This window comes from Pyrus communis, chromosome 9, assembly GCF_041283825.1.
Source record: "Pyrus communis isolate YQ-2024b chromosome 9, ASM4128382v1, whole genome shotgun sequence".
Taxonomy (NCBI): domain Eukaryota; kingdom Viridiplantae; phylum Streptophyta; class Magnoliopsida; order Rosales; family Rosaceae; genus Pyrus; species Pyrus communis.
Window position 1 is genome coordinate 6,835,001 of NC_142573.1, and position 18,226 is coordinate 6,853,226.

At 38.1% G+C, this 18,226-nt stretch overlaps 4 protein-coding genes across 8 annotated transcripts in view; 3 read left to right on the forward strand and 1 right to left on the reverse strand.

Moving 5' to 3' along the window:
• Positions 1 to 232, reverse strand: part of LOC137740898 (G-type lectin S-receptor-like serine/threonine-protein kinase At2g19130) — an 11,625-nt gene extending 11,393 nt beyond the window's left edge. The window contains exon 1 of the mRNA XM_088700420.1: positions 1 to 232. This exon is cut by the window's left edge and continues 642 nt beyond it. Within this exon, the coding sequence (XP_088556546.1) occupies positions 1 to 117 (117 nt within the window). The 5' untranslated portion in view covers positions 118 to 232.
• Positions 233 to 833: 601 nt separating this feature from the next.
• LPXB (lipid-A-disaccharide synthase B) lies at positions 834 to 4,226 on the forward strand. 2 transcript variants are annotated; one of them, XM_068480703.2, is made up of 9 exons: positions 834 to 971; positions 1,286 to 1,543; positions 1,798 to 1,897; positions 2,022 to 2,127; positions 2,211 to 2,434; positions 2,642 to 2,717; positions 3,001 to 3,239; positions 3,477 to 3,703; positions 3,830 to 4,226. In XM_068480703.2, the coding sequence occupies exons 2-9, from the start codon at positions 1,287 to 1,289 to the stop codon at positions 4,014 to 4,016; spliced, it is 1,416 nt and encodes a 471-aa protein (XP_068336804.2). In that variant the 5' UTR covers positions 834 to 971; position 1,286; the 3' UTR covers positions 4,017 to 4,226. The 2 variants fall into 2 exon arrangements, with proteins under 2 accessions (XP_068336804.2, XP_068336805.2); XM_068480704.2 differs by lacking the exon at positions 834 to 971 and having other exon boundaries at positions 993 to 1,543; positions 2,645 to 2,717.
• A 2,668-nt stretch (positions 4,227 to 6,894) lies between these two features.
• Positions 6,895 to 8,605, forward strand: LOC137740149 (mitochondrial pyruvate carrier 4-like). 3 transcript variants are annotated; one of them, XM_088700352.1, is made up of 5 exons: positions 6,895 to 7,095; positions 7,631 to 7,729; positions 7,995 to 8,047; positions 8,156 to 8,229; positions 8,376 to 8,605. In XM_088700352.1, exons 1-5 carry the CDS (start codon positions 6,972 to 6,974, stop codon positions 8,422 to 8,424), a joined length of 399 nt encoding a protein of 132 aa, XP_088556478.1. In that variant the 5' UTR covers positions 6,895 to 6,971; the 3' UTR covers positions 8,425 to 8,605. The 3 variants fall into 3 exon arrangements, with proteins under 3 accessions (XP_088556478.1, XP_068336065.2, XP_088556477.1); XM_068479964.2 differs by having other exon boundaries at positions 6,904 to 7,074; XM_088700351.1 differs by lacking the exon at positions 8,376 to 8,605 and having other exon boundaries at positions 6,970 to 7,074; positions 8,156 to 8,358.
• Positions 8,606 to 16,183: 7,578 nt separating this feature from the next.
• LOC137740150 (mitochondrial pyruvate carrier 4-like) lies at positions 16,184 to 17,911 on the forward strand. Of its 2 annotated transcripts, none has more exons than XM_088699623.1 (5): positions 16,184 to 16,372; positions 16,911 to 17,009; positions 17,268 to 17,320; positions 17,429 to 17,502; positions 17,648 to 17,911. In XM_088699623.1, exons 1-5 carry the CDS (start codon positions 16,249 to 16,251, stop codon positions 17,694 to 17,696), a joined length of 399 nt encoding a protein of 132 aa, XP_088555749.1. In that variant the 5' UTR covers positions 16,184 to 16,248; the 3' UTR covers positions 17,697 to 17,911. The 2 variants fall into 2 exon arrangements, with proteins under 2 accessions (XP_088555749.1, XP_068336066.2); XM_068479965.2 differs by having other exon boundaries at positions 16,194 to 16,351.
• The last annotated feature ends 315 nt before the right edge of the window (positions 17,912 to 18,226 follow it).

The window sequence follows — 18,226 nt, forward strand, 5'->3', positions numbered from 1 at the left end:
AAGAGAGCGGCCTGCATAGATGGAATCAGATGCCATGGAAGTTCCATTGAAGGTAAAACATAACAGAAGCAGAACAACAGACTGAGAAATGAGGTTATTGTTGCTAATGATATCCATCTCTTCAAAGAGTCCGATTTTCTGCAAGCTGATGCCAAACTTGACTTTTCCTCTCCTGTTTTTGTTGCTATGAGCGGAGCTTAACCAGAATTATTGTAGATTATACCAGTATGAATTTTTTGACTAGTTGGAAGTTGCCAAGTCCACCAAGTCAACCAGCGCACCAGACAAAGATGATATGAATTTTTTGACTAGTTGGAACTTTTGCTGAGACTCTTCAATTTCTTTTTTGCAAGGTTGTCCAAGATGCTAGGCGGGCACCTAGGCGGACTAGGTAAATTTAAATAAATCTATTATATTTCGTGTAAATAAGTATATCTTTATACTTAAAATATATATAATTACATCATAAACCACAAAATATAAAGATATATATATATATATATATATTATGAAGTATTGGAACATCATGAAAACATAGGGAATAAGCATATAATGTTTGTTTATTTAAGTATTCAACAAGTTTCTTACAATTTATTGAAAAAAAATAAAATGCAAAATGAAAGTTATCTATTTTTTGTCTAAATGAGTCGCAACCTAGGCGGGTGCCTAGACGGTCTAGGTGGGCACCTCAATAGGTCTAAGCGTCATTTCTTAATTTTCAAATGTCTAAGTATCAATCGAGACGGTGGCCAGCCATCTAACGTATAGGCGGGGATTTTTAGAACAGTATTTTTTGCTCTTTTTAGCCTATTGGGTCACTCTGGTGTGTATATATGGGCCTTTTAGAAGAAAGAAATCAATATATGGGCCTTGCACAAATTTAGCTAAGATCTGTACACCCAAAAATTGCAGCAGTTTTCTGAAGAAACCCTTTTGCTTTCTTCTTACTGCTTTGCCTCGGCTGCTCAACTGTAAGTTCTTCCTTTCCAACTGTTTTTCTCATTTATTGTTTCAATATTTCAAATTGCTGTGTGTTTAAATTCCATAACCAACACTTTACTGGGCATTTTCCTTTTCTTTTTTCCATTGAATGTCGTAGAAAAGCAATTATTTTCTTCAGTTCAAATGGCTGCTTTCACTTACATGGGATTTTAAATTCGATGAGTTTCATTTTCACTCATTTTTGATCTTGGGGTTTATTGTGTATGTTAATTTATGAGATAGCTCTAATTTTTTCATTGCCCAAGATTTTTAAAATACTTATTTTCTTGTGTACATAAACCAGAATGCTCAGGAGATCTTCAGGAATGTGGTTCAGAAAATTATGGAATGTGAATGGTGAGAATTTTGTGGGGTTTTCAAGGCTAATCAGAAGAAATGCATCAGGTTCAAGCAGAAGTGTGATAGACATGGCTGTTAGAGATGGGGAGCTGAGGGTTTTCGTAGTCTCTGGAGAGGTTTCTGGGGACACCATTGGCTCTCGTCTCATGGCGTCTCTGAAGAATCTCTGTCCTGTTCCTGTCCGCTTTTCCGGTGTTGGAGGGTAATCTATTACTTTCCCTGCGGTTTTATTGGAAACTGTAATTCTTTGCAGAAGTACTTTTACATAGGTTTATGTTGGCAGCCTCTGTCTGTGCATTTAAGTAATTGGGTTGTCTTGCTTTTCTTAAGAGAATACAATCTTCACATGGATAACATTTTAGACGCTTTGGACAAAACTGTGGTTTTTGAAGTTTTGTTGTTTGAATGATATTGGATAAACAGGAGGTGTTTGTTTTGTGTCTATAATGTGTTTAGGTTGATGATGTCCAAGCAAGGATTAAAGTCGCTGTTTCCGATGGAGGATATTGCAGTGATGGGATTATTGGAGTTATTGCCTCAATTGAATAGGATCAGAGTGAGTATGAGCTACATAAGACTTTACTGAACAAATTCGACGACAAATAGTGTTTCATCTTTTAGTACAAGGGAAAAAATGTTTTTACATTCTGGCATCTTATTTGGTTATTGTATTGTGCCAGGTGAAGCTGCTGGAGACAGTAGAGGCTGTTCTTCTGTTTCAACCTCATGTTGTTGTGACAGTGGATTCAAAGGGTTTCTCTTTCCGCCTCTTAAAACAGTTACGGGGTAATATGCACCACCTTCTTGGTGTTATAATCAGACTTTAGTGATACATATGGTGTTGGAAAATGGGAACATGCTTTTTGCAGCTAGATACAATCAGCAACGATTCAATGCTCCAGTACACTTCCACTATGTAGCACCATCATTCTGGGCTTGGAAAGGGGGTGAAGCAAGACTCCGAGGCCTGGCTGGATTTGTGGATCATGTCTTGTGTATACTTCCAAATGAAGAAGAAGTTTGCAGATCAAATGGACTGGCTGCAACCTTTGTGGGCCACCCCATTTTGGAGGATGTTTTGGAGCTGAAATCAGTATGATTTTTTTCTTCTCCCTTTTGGAATAGATGTACTTGATAGTTTTCATTACAGATCATACTTAAGATTTCTTGGATCTTTAGCTTCGCGTTCGTTCTTTTAAACAGTAGAAAACAATACAAACATAGTTCAGAACCATTTGATGCTTTTAAAATCGACTTTTGTTTTTAAGTGTCAAGTACTAATACACAATTTTGTTTCTAGAAGGACACTTCACCCCATGAATGGAAGATAGAAGGAAACTGTGAAGATTTCCGAAGGAGACATGCAATACCAGCAGGTGAAATTTAATCTTCATTTGTAATATTTATTTGATTATCCTTGGCAGTACCTAAGAATAATTCTGTTAGTGGCCTAAGAATCGAGGTTCCACAATGAAACCGTTTCTGAAATCTTCTTGCTCCATCAATTGATTATTTCTTCCCCTTTCTTCTCCTTTTTTAAATAAATTTATTCCAAGCTCCATATCATTGCCAAGGAGCTCCTTTTTGTGTGTGTGCACGTTTCTTTCTCTATCAAAATTGGAACGTTCATTAATATTCTGTGATTTTTATTTTGCAAAGGAGCCAAAGTCATTTCCTTGCTTCCTGGAAGCAGATTACAAGAGGTCACCAGAATGCTTTGTATCTTCGCAAACGCTATGGGATTATTAAAAGTGTCACTTCCTGAGTTAGTAACAGTCATCCATGTCGCTCCAAATCAGCATGTGAAGAACTATGTTGCTGGAATCACTAACAAGTGGCCTGTGCCCACTATATTGATTCCAGGAGGATCCCTGCACCAAAAATATGATGCATTCAGTGTGAGTGAAAAAAACCTAAAAGAGTACTGTGGATGCTATAAATTGTATTTGCTTGTGTATCCTTTTACCTCCTACACAGTGAAATTTGTCTCCTCGTTTGATAGCTGTGATGCACTTAACATCACCATCTACCAGAGCATGAATCCGAGCATATCTGAAACCAAGTTTTCGAATGTTCATATCTGAGCATATTTGAATATATCTGTTCTTGCTCAAACTTGTTCCTTAAACTTGCAGGCAAGTATTGTTGCATTATGTGCTTCTGGAACGGTTGCCTTGGAGATGCAGCTTGCACGGTTACCATGTGTAGTCGCTTATCGAGCTCATTTCCTAACTGAGTGGATTATTCGTTATAAAGCCAAGATACCTTACATCTCTCTCCCAAATATTCTCATGGATTCACCTATTATACCTGAAGCTCTCTTTCAAGCGTGCACTCCGACAAACCTAGCCTCATTGATCTTGTAAGTTTCATTTAAGCATGATCTCTTCAATTTTTAGCGTACTTACTGAAATACTGGATGTTATAAGTACAAAGCCTGATATTTCCCTAGTTCGCACATAAATCAAGTATATCTGATCCACCGCAGGGATTTGATACATGACGATGGCCTCCGAGAAAAGCAGATTGTTGCCGCTGGTAAGGTTATCAGACTTCTTTGCGCTCCGGCCAGAAATTCAGATGAGTTGTTAGAGCAGCATCAAGGGGGGAGGTTTCCCCATAACACACCAAGTATGATAGCAGCAACTGCAATACTGCACCAAGCAAAGCCATAATTGTTATCTGTGGGATGTCATTATTTATGCACAGAATGTTATCCAAATGTTTGTATCTCACCGATGAATCCTTTAACTTGATTCGAAATGAAGGCGGAGAGTTTCGCTTTAGTTCTTCACTCAATTGAACGTGTATTAAAACTGAAAATGTAACACCAAAATTGCAAATTTAAGAAGTAACCCTATGTTGATTGGTTTTTCTTTTGACAATCGTTGTTTCTAAACAGATCGGACATGGATAATATTGACCTATGTTCGAAAAATGTCGTAAACATAAGCTCTAATTACTTTGCTTGCTTGAACTTGTACAAGTAAATAAACAGGTATATTTCTAGTTCATACAAAAACTTAGAAGTCCTCAGACATGTACGCAATTTTAAGTCGAATCGAATTATCATCAACCCGATTAATTTGGAGTTCGGTTTGATTTGTTAAGATAACGAATTTGGACCAAATCACACCTAAGAACACACAAAATCTAAGACAATGGTAACACTGATTCAAAAAACAAGGCTGACATATAGGGCATTCTTCCACATCAAAGCCATAAGACTAGCTCAACTCCTTACAAACTCCTCAAGGCCACAAAAAAAACTCACTTCTTATTATAGTAAACAACACTCACTTTAAAATCCCCACAACTCCTTTCAATCACACTTCACGCTATCAAACTCCACACAAACCCTAAATCCGAATTTTCCACGCGCAATCTCTTGCGAAAAAGCTCGAAAGATCCCGTTTTGTCACTATAATGGCTGTATCAAGAAGACTGCTTTTGCTTTGCCTAGGGACGCTCTTGGCCGGTGTGTTCTTGGTCAAGGTGGCTGAGGCTCATGAGAACCATGGCGACTGCCACAGTGACCCGAATAATGGGGACCAATGCCGGGAGGATGAGACCGATGCAGTCGGGGATGATGATGTGGATGACACATACAAGATTGTGAACAAGGTTGCAGTGACTTTTTCGGCCAGAACCGGCGAAGTTGAGCCAGGTGCAGACGAAGCACCAGACGCAGATGACACTGAAGACAATGAATCGAGTCATGTCATTGTAATGGGACACTGATATAATCTAGCTAGCTAGCTAGCTAGGGTTACAGCAGTGCTATGCAGGGTTATCTTTTTCGCATTTGTTTCATTTCTTTCGTATATTTCTTGTTTTAGTAGTGCGTTTTCCTTTCTTGTTCAAGAGCTGGTTTTAATTAATTTTAGCTATGAACAAATTTGAGATGAGTCCATTGTCATTAAAAATTTCTTTCTTGGTCGCTTGTTGGTTAAGTCATTCTTCAACTCACGATGAAGTAGCTCCAATTCTTGTGATCACGTATGTATACTTGGTCTAGAGGTGCAAGTTATTTCTCGTTATATCGAGTCACGCTATTTGAATTACATTTCCCATTTAATCTCACCCGTCACTTGTGTAATAGAGATGAGACTCATTTGTATATGTGGGTCTCATCTCAAACAGAGACACGGTCACTAATATTGTCAGTAAATATGGTACAAATAACTAACGATAACCTTTTTTACTCTCTCAGTGTGTAAGTTAATTCACATATTAGTGATTGATTTCACTTATCAATCCGTACGAAAAAGTTCTCTCTTAGTGCAGAAATCAAAGTAATTACAAGCCTAATCAATTAATCAGATTAATTACAGGTAATTAGAATAAAATTAAGATCAATCAATTCCTTCCACCATATTTTTGCACATGCGCAGTTCTCTCCCTATAAAAATTCCAGAAAACTCACCCTATGCAATTGCAAAAATGAATGTGTCCAAGGCAATGACTGTTTTTTCCCTTGGCACTCTCCTCATCTCTGCAATTTTTGTTGAAGTAGAAGTAGATGCCATGAGGATTATTGGCTATGGAGTTACTTTAAGAGATGGCATGCCTGGGTGAAGCTTCAAGCATCCGGAAAACTACTACAGACAGATGGTAAATTCATATCGAAGGGGATGTGAGCCTGCCGCAATGGTCGGAGTCAGGCTCTTCTGGATTATCCTTGATTTTGTTCCTTGGAAGATGAAGATTTTTGGTGCATATCTAGACAAGTTGACATGTTTCTCGATGTTACAGATGATCAAAGTGATCATATGTTCTTGCTGTTAAATAACCCATTTTTGTGTTACATATCATATCTCCAACTAATAATGCATGCTCATTTGCTTCTAGTTTTCAAAATTTTAATCTGCAATATTTCAATTTGTGTTGACAAAAGAAAGTGATACTCTAATGGATGACGGTCAACAAATGTGGTACTTGTAGAACTTTTCCCCGGGCATTTATATGCCTTCGGAAGAGGCTGAAATACTCGGATCTTGTAACTTTAGTGGTAGAAAGCGTTTACCCACACTCAAAGTCAAGCTTAAATCTCACCTCCTCTATACTGCAGACTTGTAGAACCGCATGGCACTAACTGAATCATGAAAAAAGAACAATGTATAAACCAAAAATGAAGACTAATAGCTACATTTTTGAAATAAAAAGGATGGTCACGTAAAGTAGTTGAAAGGGTCCTTATGCATTGTTCACAGATGGATATGCAAATGTTTAAAAGTTGTGGCGAATAGTATTGAGGCTGCGTTTTATTTTATTCTCTTACTTTAAAATAAAACAATACGGTATACTAACTTTTTAGATCACATATATAAATGTATGAAGTGTCACCTATAAGAAAAAACGTTAATCAACATTTAAGTAATAATCCAGTAATCAACAATCATATCATATGATTTACAAAATATGATTTAAACATATTATTTTTCTAGCATTATCCTTTAAAATATCTTTTTTGTCGAATACCTTTGCTTAGATTTATTTTTATTGCACAAGATGCTTTGCTTATATATTTATTTATACAGTCACTTTCTTTGAATTCAACCCCAAATTATTGGAAGGACCACTATGATAATGATTTTATATATAAGCTTTTATCTTCTTCTTCCTCAGTTATGCTGTATATTCAATCAGATCTCCCGAAGGGATCCGAGAATCATTTCATGGCAAATTCCAAGCTGCAAGCATTTTGGAACCACCCAGCTGGCCCCAAAACGAGTTTGTTTACTTACTCCACAAGTTTATACATGTTAATTTTCTGTTGGTTATTTACTTATATTGTTCTCAACTTCTCAATAGAATTGTTGGTAGAGTTAATCTTAATCCGACAGGTTGTTCTTGATTAGCATCAACGTTATTGAGATTAAACAACATATAATCGAGATTACTGATTTCTTTGATGAAAACTAAAATTCTACTGAAAATTGAGCAAATATCTGCCTTCAGAATTTTATGACATCATTAAACCTTTTACTGATAATTTTGAAGATGAAACTCAATGATTTGATGGTGACGTAGGCTGTTTAGTTGTTTATGTGGCGTTTGCCCGCTCTAGTTTTGCTTTTTTTTGAGCTTGCGGATGTGTTGTCTTATTTAACTTGGTATGTTTTTAATTTTTGTCTAGTACCTAACTTCGATGTAAAGTTGAAGTTTATCTGATGATGAAGTTATTTTGTTTCATAAAAAATTAAAAACTCAATTAACACTATAACTTGGTACGTGATATACCATTTTCTCATATATTAAAAGGTTTTCTATTGTTCTAATTTTACAGTTCATTTCTGGGCCCCAACATTTAAATGGGGTCTAACCATTGCAAATATTCTTGACTCAGCAACACCACCAGAGAAACTATCCTATCCTCAACAATCAGGTTGGCTATGACTCCCTAATTTGTTTGATGGCCTCCGTCTTCCCGGATTCTAACATACAGTCGGAGATATATTTTCTGTTTTTTTTATATATCTCATCACATAACTTAACCATTGTCACGTAATGAGAGTGTTTAGAGATATAAGAAGAAAGGGATGTATCTCCGTCTTGTCAGTTTTGCTGAAAAGTTTACTTACTTGTTGATGATTATTTCATTAATTGATTACTGATAGAAACTTTTGGCGTCCACATTCGATGATCTCCAGTCCTTGCATGCAGTGGACTAATATGGGCAAGATACAGCACAGTAATTATACCAGTCAGTGATTCTAAACCTCAAATTATTAATTAATTACAGCAAATAATTTACTGTATAAGTTTGAGATAGATTTTCACCTTCTCATGGTTGTCCATTTTGGTATTGCAGAAGAACTGGAATCTTGTGAGTGTCAATTTCGCTATGTCTGTAACCGCCATGTATCAACTTTCCCGTAAAATTCAGTATGTTGTCATGTACCCTTGTATTGGAAAATTATTATTAGCATTCCAAAATCGTTCTAGCACAATTAACTGCTCTCGTATCTGTCTTATTTTGAGTGGCAAGTAATTACAATGAATTGACCATCACCAATTTTCATATTTTCCAGGCATGACTTGTCTATCAAAAACCAAGAAGTTGCTGCAGAAGAAGAATGAATAACACCTCAATTCCACTTGCTGCATAGTAAACTTGGCGTGCTGATTTCAAGTTAAGCACACTCCGATTCAATCTTGTAACAATTACAGTAAAGCATATTCGTTCTCATGGATTAACTTTGGATTATGCTTGAACCTCATGTTTCAATTAAGGCTAATGAAAAATATATTGTAGCATAAATTCTGTTTATAAATAGCGGCATCTTCATTCGGCACATTTACTTAGCACGTTTACAAACTCCTCAAGGCCACAAACAAAACCCACTTCTTATTATAGTAAACAAAATAGAACTTTTACCGGAATATTTCTTGTATTACTTATTCTGAAATATATACATGTACAATCTACGTTCCACAAGGAAACAAAAGCTTTAATACAAACCTACTTAAAAAGGACTCCTATTATTTACATTCCTTTTTTCCTAATATTGACTCATGATCATCACTCCCCCTCAAGTTGGTGCATAGATATCACACATGCCCAACTTGACAAGTGAGTCATCAAACTCTCGACTACATACTGCATGAGTTAGAACATCTGCAAGTTGCTCATCTGAACTCACAAACGAGATCGATACAATCTTCCTTTCAAGTTTCTCTTTAATAAAATGTCGATCAACTTCCACATGTTTTGTTCTATCATGCTGTACCGGATTATCAGCTATATCTCTCGCTGACTTATTATCACAGTATAGTCTCATGGTCTCCTTTGGCTTGAACCCAAGCCCCTCAAGAAGTTTTCGAAGCCAGAGAAGCTCACAAATGCCGTGAGCCATCCCTCGAAACTCGGCTTCAGCTGAGGATCTTGATACTACCTTCTGTTTTTTACTTCTCCATGTGACTAAATTGCCTCCTACAAAAGTAAAATATCCCGAAGTAGACCGTCTGTCAACTACACTTCTTGCCCAATCAGCATCCGTGAACCCCTCAATCCTTAAATGTCCATGCTTCCGATAGAGAACTCCTTTTCCAAGTGCAGACTTTAAATAAGCTAAGATACGCATAACAGCAGTCATATGATCTTCACTCGGTGAATGCATAAATTGACTTACTACACTTACTGCATAGGCAATATCTGGTCGTGTATGAGCCAAATAAATTAGTCTCCCTACAAGTCTCTGATATCTCCCCTTATCAACCGATTTCTGATTCGGATCCAAACATAGATGATGTTTTTCAACAATAGGAGTATCAACTGGCTTACATCCCAGCATACCAGTTTCTTTTAACAAATCCAAAACATACTTACGTTGTGACAAGAAAATACCTTTCGACGATCGAGCAACTTCGACTCCAAGAAAATACTTCAAATCCCCTAGGTTCTTCATTTCAAACTCAGCCGCAAGATTTCTCTGCAGCCTTGAAATCTCATCACAATCATCCCCAGTAATAATCATGTCATCTACATAGATGATTAAGGCCGTCACTTTTTCCTGTCTCCGTTTGACAAACAATGTATGATCAGAATGACTTTGGTAATACCCAATCTTTTTCATAACTTGAGTAAACCTATCAAACCATGCACGAGGCGATTGCTTAAGCCCATAAAGAGACTTACGCAACCGACATACTTCGGTACTTCTACCAGCACTGTACCCAGGAGGAAAATCCATATATACTTCTTCCTCCAAGTTCCCATGAAGAAAGGCATTTTTCACATCAAACTGTTTTAATGGCCAGTTCATATTAGCAGCTAAAGATATCAGAACTCGTACCGTATTCATCTTGGCAACCGGAGAGAACGTTTCTTGATAATCTACACCATATGTTTGGGTGTATCCTTTAGCTACCAACCTTGCTTTGTACCTGTCGATTGATCCATTGGCTTTGTATTTGACAGTGAACACCCAACGACAGCCAACTGTTTTTTTTCCCTCTGGTAAACACGTCACCTCCCAGGTATTATTCTTCTGTAGCGCCAACATTTCTTCATCCATTGCGTTTGCCCATTTTTGATCCTTTAGAGCCTCCTCCACACGGGTTGGTACTCGAGTAGCCTCCATATTGTCCACCAAAGTCTTGCGCTCTGGTGCAAGACCATTGCATGAGACATAGTTGGCTATTGGATACTTCACTTTGCCTTCCGGAGAAAACCTGTTAGGAGGCACACCCCGATTTTGTCTCGGTGGCAGCTTATATGTATTTACATCATTACTTGTATTAGTTACATAATCATCCACAATACTTACCTCAGGTATATCCAGAGAAGATTCATTGGGCAGCACTGTGGAGCTAGAGAGAGAGGGGGGTACATTAGTAGTCTCGTCAACAACCTGTCCTGATTGCATGCTGCTCTCGGTGACTGTTGGAGATTTATCACTCTCAGGATCACTCTCATCTAGAACCGGTCCTGACTGCATGCTGCTCTCGGCAACAATTGCAGATTTATCATTCTCGGCATGTATAATCACTGCCCCATTATGCACGGCATCAACCACAGGGATTCCTTCCAAGTCCAACCATTTCAGATCATCACTAGAGCTCTCCCCCTGGGGATCTGAAGATGAAGATACGGGAGCATAAAAATACTCTGATTCAGAGAAGGTCACATCCATGGTAACATACATATGACGAGTCGCAGGGTGATAACATTTATAGCCTTTTTGGTGAGAGGAGAAACCAACAAACACACAGCGAAGTGCACACGGATCCAACTTAGTGCGATGAATTTTCTGAATATGCACGTACGCCACACACCCAAAGACCCGGGGTTGGAGAGTATGAGAAGACACCACAGGAACATGTTGAGTGAGGACTTGAAACGGAGTTTGAAAATGAACCACCCGAGAGGGCATACGATTAATCACGTAGACGGCATAAGTAACAGCTTCAGGCCAAAAAACCTTAGGAACAGAAGCTACCAGAAGTAGTGCACGTGCCGTTTCTAAGATATGGCGATTTTTCCGTTCAGCCACCCCGTTTTGCTGTGGAGTATAGGGGCAAGTTGTTTCATGGAGAATGCCTTGATCACCAAGAAACTCTGACAACTCACGATTAATATATTCACCACCATTATCAGAACGAAGAACTTTAATCACAGAGAAGTATTGGGTCCGAAGCATTTGAGAAAAATTCCGAAATACCATACCAACATCACTCTTATTTTGTAACACATATAGCCACGTCATACGAGTGCAATCATCAACAAACGTAACAAACCACTTAATCCCAGAAGAAGTAACAACCGGAGATGGTCTCCAAACATCAGAGTGCACAAGTTCAAACGGTAAAGCTCTTTTATTCATACTAGGCGGAAAAGAAGCACGATGGCTTTTAGCAAGAATACATACTTCACAATGTAAGTCTGATTCATTTATTCCACTAAATAAACTAGGTAACATATGCCTTAAATACCCAAAAGATGCATGGCCTAACCGACGATGCAATAACCACACTGCTTGTAAATTACTAGACCGGGACGCGCGAACTGCATTTGCTCTTCCAGAGACGACGTCGTCCACGTAGTACAACCCCTCTCTCTTAGTGCCACGCCCAATTATCTCCTTGGTCTGAATATCCTGGAGTAGACAAAAAGACGGATACATTAGAACAACACAATCCAATTGTTCAGTAACCTGTGGTATGGATAATAGGTGATGGGATAAAGACGGAACAAGCAAGCAATGATGTAAGGGAAGTGACGGGGTGAGATGCACAGTGCCGACACCACACACGGGTGCCAAAGTACCATTGGCAGTGGATATATTTTTCCTGTGAGATGTAGTCATGTATTGAAACATATTTTTATCATATGTCATATGATCCGTTGCCCCAGAGTCTAGAATCCAACCTGTATGGTGCTGTTTCTCGGAGGCTAAGAGAACATGTCCCATGGTACCTGTGTCGGACGACGAGGCACCCTGAGTACGAGTTAACAAATTCTGACCAGAGTCACCGGGGCTAGGCACGGCTTCCTGAACAGTGGGTGTAGCCGTAGCAAGGGAGGCACGGCCTCCACTGGACCCGGCTGCTCCACACTCCTTGGCACGCAATTTTTTCTTTAACTCTGGGAACCAATCAGGCACTCCATGCTTAGTAAAGCATGTATCCTTAGTATGACGAGTTTGTCCACAGAAATTACACTTCAAATCATCTTTATTTTCTCGGTTGAAGGGACGAGAATTTAAAGATTGATTAGAAGAATTACTAGAACGATTTATACCAGCCGGCCGAGAGATCATTGCCATGGACGGCAACCCTCCTTGATTGTTACTTCCACCCATCATGGTAGCATGTCGTTGAGCTTCACGTCGAACAACAAAAAACACCTCCTCAACAGAAGGTAAAGGTTGAGTACGTAAAATATCACTACGCACTTTATCAAACACATCATCCAATCCCGCCAAAAAAGCGTACACACGATCAATCTGAACTTCTTCTCGAAGCGTCTTGAGATCCACAGCACATACCATCCGGATTGATCTCCGTTGATCTAACTCCTGCCAAACGGACTTGAGATCAGTATAATACACACCAACTGGCCGACCCTCTTGACGGAGTCTGAACGATTTAACCTTTAATTCATAAATCTGAGAAATATCTGACCCATCATAGTAGGTCCGAGCTACCTCTTCCCACACTTCTTTAGCAGTACGTAGGTGAATGAAAAAACCCATAATAGTAGGTTCCATGGAGTTGATCAACCACCCTTTTACTATTGCATTCCCTGTCTCCCACGTCTCATACTCAGCACTAGCCTCAGCCGGCTCCTTGATACTCCCAGTCACAAAGCCCTTCCTACCACGTCCAGCGATGTGCATCTCCAAAACCTTGGGCCAAAGAGGATAATTTGATCCATTTAACTTCACGGTATTGGGTACAGCAGACGCATCACTCTGAATAACGATAGGATTCACGACTTGATTATTGGTTGAGTTACTGCCCTCTAACCGCATCACGCCACTGCCTCCTGAGTCCATTCGGTTTTGCTCACCAAATCACCAAATCAACCCAAAAAAAAACAACACGATATACGTACACGCAACCACACCACACAGACAAAACTGTGCAGAGAACACACCAATACCGTAGAACAGACAAGCAGTAGACAAGTACAGCAGCAGACTGCACAGCAGCAAGGCACGGCAGCAGCAAGGCACAGCAATAGACAGAAGCAGACTGCACAGCAGTAAGGCACGGCAGCAGCAAGGCACAACAATAGACAGAAGCAGACTGCACACACACGGCAACAATACACAGCAGCACAGCAATACACAGCAGTACCACACCCACACGGCAACACTGTTTTTTCTGCAGAAGATTTGCAGAAATTAGGTCAACCAAGCACAGCGGAAAAGAAAACTAGGGTTTTTTGCTCTGATACCAAATAGAACTTTTACCGGAATATTTCTTGTATTACTTATTCTGAAATATATACATGTACAATCTACGTTCCACAAGGAAACAAAAGCTTTAATACAAACCTACTTAAAAAGGACTCCTATTATTTACATTCCTTTTTTCCTAATATTGACTCATGATCAACAAACAACACTCACTTTAAAATCCCCACAACTCCTTTCAATCACACTTCACGCTATCAAACTCCACACAAACCCTAAATTTGAATTTTCCACGCGCAATCTCTTGCGAAAAAAGCTCGAAAGATCCCGTTTCGTCACTATAATGGCTGTATCAAGAAGACTGCTTTTGCTTTGCCTAGGGACGCTCTTGGCCGGTGTGTTCTTGGTCAAGGTGGCTGAGGCTCATGAGAACCATGGCGACTGCCACAGTGACCCGAATAATGGGGACCAATGCCGGGAGGATGAGACTGATGCAGTCGGGGATGATGATGTGGACGACACATACAAGATTGTGAACAAGGTTGCAGTGACTTTTTCGGCCAGAACCGGCGAAGTTGAGCCAGGTGCAGACGAAGTACCAGACACAGATGACACTGAAGACAATGAATCGAGTCATGTCATTGTAATGGGACACTGATATAATCTAGCTAGCTAGCTAGGGTTACAGCAGTGCTCTGCAGGGTTATCTTTTTCGCATTTGGTTCATTTCTTTCGTATATTTCTTGCTTTAGCAGTGCGTTTTTCTTTTCTTGTTCAGGAGCTGGTTTTAATTAATTTTAGCTATGAACAAATTTGAGATGAGTCCATTGTCGTAAAAAATTTCTTTCTTGGTCGCTTGTTGGTTAAGTCATTCTTCAACTCACGATGAAGTAGCTCCTGATCACATATGTATACTTGGTCTAGAGGTGCAAGTTATTTCTCATTAGATCGAGTCATACTATTTGAATTACATTTCCCATTTAAACTCACCTTTCACTTGTGTAATAGAGATGAGAGTCATTTGTATACGTAGATCTCATGTCAAACAAAGACACGTTCACTAATATTGTCAGTAAATATGGTACAAATAACTAACGATAACCTTTTTTACTCTCTCAGTGTGTAAGTTAATTCACATATTAGTGATTGATTTCAATTATCAATCCCTACAAAAAAGTTCTCTCTTAGTGCAGCAATCAAAGTAATTACAAGCCTAATCAATGAATCAGCTTAATCACAGGTAATTAGAATAAAATTAAGATCAATCAATTCCTTCCACCATATTTTTGCACACGCGCAGTTCTCTCCCTATAAAAATTCCAGAAAACTCACCCTATGCAATTGCAAAAATGAATGTGTCCAAGGCAATGACTGTTTTTTCCCCTGGCACTCTCCTCATCTCAGCAATTTTTGTTGAAGTAGAAGTAGATGCCATGAGGATTATTGGCTATGGAGTTACTTTAAGAGATGGCATGCCTGGATGCAGCTTCAAGCTAGCATCCGGAAAACTGCTACAGACAGATGGTAAATTCATATCAAAGGGGATGTCAGCCTAAACAACAATGCCGCAATGGTCGGAGTCAGACTCTTCTGGATTATCCTTGATTTTGTTCCTTGGAAGATGAAGATTTTTGGTGCATATCTAGACAAGTTGGCATGTTTCTCGATGTTACAGATGATCAAAGTGATCATATGTTCTTGCTGTTAAACAACCCATTTTTGTGTTACATATCATATCTCCAATGAATAATGCAGCCTCATTTGCTGTTTTCAAAATTTCAATCTGCAATATGTCAATTTGTGTTGACAAAAGAAAGTGATACTCAAATGGATGACGGTCAACAAATGTGGTACTTGTAGAACTTTTCCCCCGGCATTTATATGCCTTCGGAAGAGGCTGAAATACTGGGGTCATGTAACATTAGCGGTAGAGAGCGTTTACCCCACACTCAAAGTCAAGCTTAAATCTCCCCTCCTCTATACTGGAGACTTGCAGAACCGCATGGCACTAACTGATTCATGAAAGAAGAACAATTTATAAACCAAAAATGAAAACTAATAGCTATATTTTTGAAATAAAAAGGATGGTCATGTAAAGTAGTTGAAAGGGTCTTTATGCATTGTTCGCAAATGGCCTATGCAAATGTTTAAAAGCTGTGGCCAATAGTATTGAGGCTGCGTTTTATTCTATTCTCTTACTTTAAAATAAAACAATATGGTAGACCAACTCTTTAGATCACATATATAATTGTATGAAGTGTCGCCTATAAAAAAACGGTAATCAACACCTAAGTAATAATTCAGTAATCAACAACTATATCATATGATTTACAAAATATGTTTTAAACATATGATTTTTCTAGCATTATCCTTTAAAATATTATTGTTGTCGAATACCTTTGCTTAGATTTATTTTTCTTGCAAAAGATGCTTTGCTTATATATTTATACAGTCACTTTCATTGAATTCAACCCCAAATTATTGGAAGGACCACTATAATAATGATTTTATATATAAGTTCTTATCTTCTTCTTCCTCAGTTATGCTGTATGTTCAATCAGATCTCCAGAAGGGATCTGAGTACCATTTCATGGCAAATTCCAAGCTGCAAGCATTTTGGAACCACCCAGCTGGCCCCAAAACGAGTTTGTTTACTTACTCCATAAGTTTATACATGTTAATTTTCTGTTGGTTATTTACTTATATTGTTCTCAACTTCTCAATCGAATATTGTTGGTAGAGTTAATCTTAATCCGATTGGTTGTTCTTGAGTAGCATCAAAGTTATTGAGATTAAACAACATATTATCGAGATTATTGATTTCTTAGATGTAAACTAAAATTTTACTGAAAATTGAGCAAATATCTGCCTTCAAAATTTTATGACATCATTAAGCCTTTTACTGATAATTTTGAAGATGAAACTCAATGATTTGATGGTGACGTAGGCTGTTTAGTTGTTTGTGTGGTGTTTGCCCGCTCTAATTTTGCTTTTTTGAGCTTGTGGATGTGTTGACTTATTTAACTTGGTATGTTTTCAATTTTTGTCCAGTACCTAACTTCGATGTAAAGTTGAAGTTTATCTGATGATGAAGTTATTTCGTTTCATAAAAAAAATTAAAAACTCAATTAACACTATAACTTGGTACCTGATATACCATTTTCTCATATATTAAAAGGGTTGCTATTTGTTCTAATTTTACAGTTCATTTCTGGGCCCCAACATTTAAATGGGGTCTAACCATTGCAAATATTCTTGACTCAGCAACACCACCAGAGAAACTATCCTATCCTCAGCAATCAGGTTGGCCATGACTCCCTAATTTGTTTGATGGCCTCCGTCTTCCCTGATTCTAACATATAGTCGGAGATATATTCTTTGTTTGTTTTATATATCTCATCACATAACTTAACCATTGTCACGTAATGAGAGTGTTGAGCGATATAAGAAGAAAGGGATATATCTCCATCTTGTCAGTTTTGCCAAAAAGTTTACTTACTGGTTGGTGATTATTTCATTATTTGATTACTGATTTTGGTGTCCACATTTGATGATCTTCAGTCCTTGCATGCAGTGGACTAATATGGGCAAGATACGGCACAGTAATTATACCAGTAAGTGATTCTAAATCTCAAGTTATTAATTAATTACAGCAAATAATTTACTGTATAAGTTTGAGATAGGTTTTCACCTTCTCATGGTTGTCCATTTTGGTATTGCAGAAGAATTGGAATCTTGTGAGTGTCAATTTCGCTATGTCTGTAACCGCCATGTATCAACTTTCGCGTAAAATTCAGTATGTTGTCATGTACCCTCGTACTGAAAAATTGTTATTAGTACTCCAAAATCGTTATAGCGCAATGAATTGCTTCGTATCTGTCTTATTTTGAGTGGCAAATAATTACAATGAACTGACCATCACCAATTTTCATATTTTCTAGGCATGACTTGTCTATCAAAAACCATGAAGTTGCTGCAGAAGAAGAATGAATAAAACCTCAATTCCACTTGCTGCATTGTAAACTTGGCGTGCTGATTTCGAGTTAAGCACACTCCGATTCAATCCTGTAACAATTACAGTAAAACATATTCGTTCTCATGGATTAACGTTGGATTATGTTTGAACCTCATGGTTCAATTAAGGCTAATGAAAAATATATTGTAGCATAAATTCTGTTTATAAATAGCAACATCTTCATTCGACACATTTACTTAGCATGCTTACTAGCCACTGAGAAAAGCCTAATTACGCGGTAGAGAGTATTTATCCCCACACGCGGTAGAGAGTATTACTAGCCACTGGATCATGAAAAAGGAACAATTTATAAACCCAAAAATGAAGACTTATGGCTATTTTTTTTTTTTTAATTAAAAAGGATGGTCACTCAAAGTAGTTGACAGTGGATATACAAGTGTATAAAAGTTGTGGCCAATAAAATTGAGGCTGCATTTTATTTTTATGTTTTATTTTATTCTCTTTAGAATAATATAATACGAAAAACTAACTTTTTAGACCACAT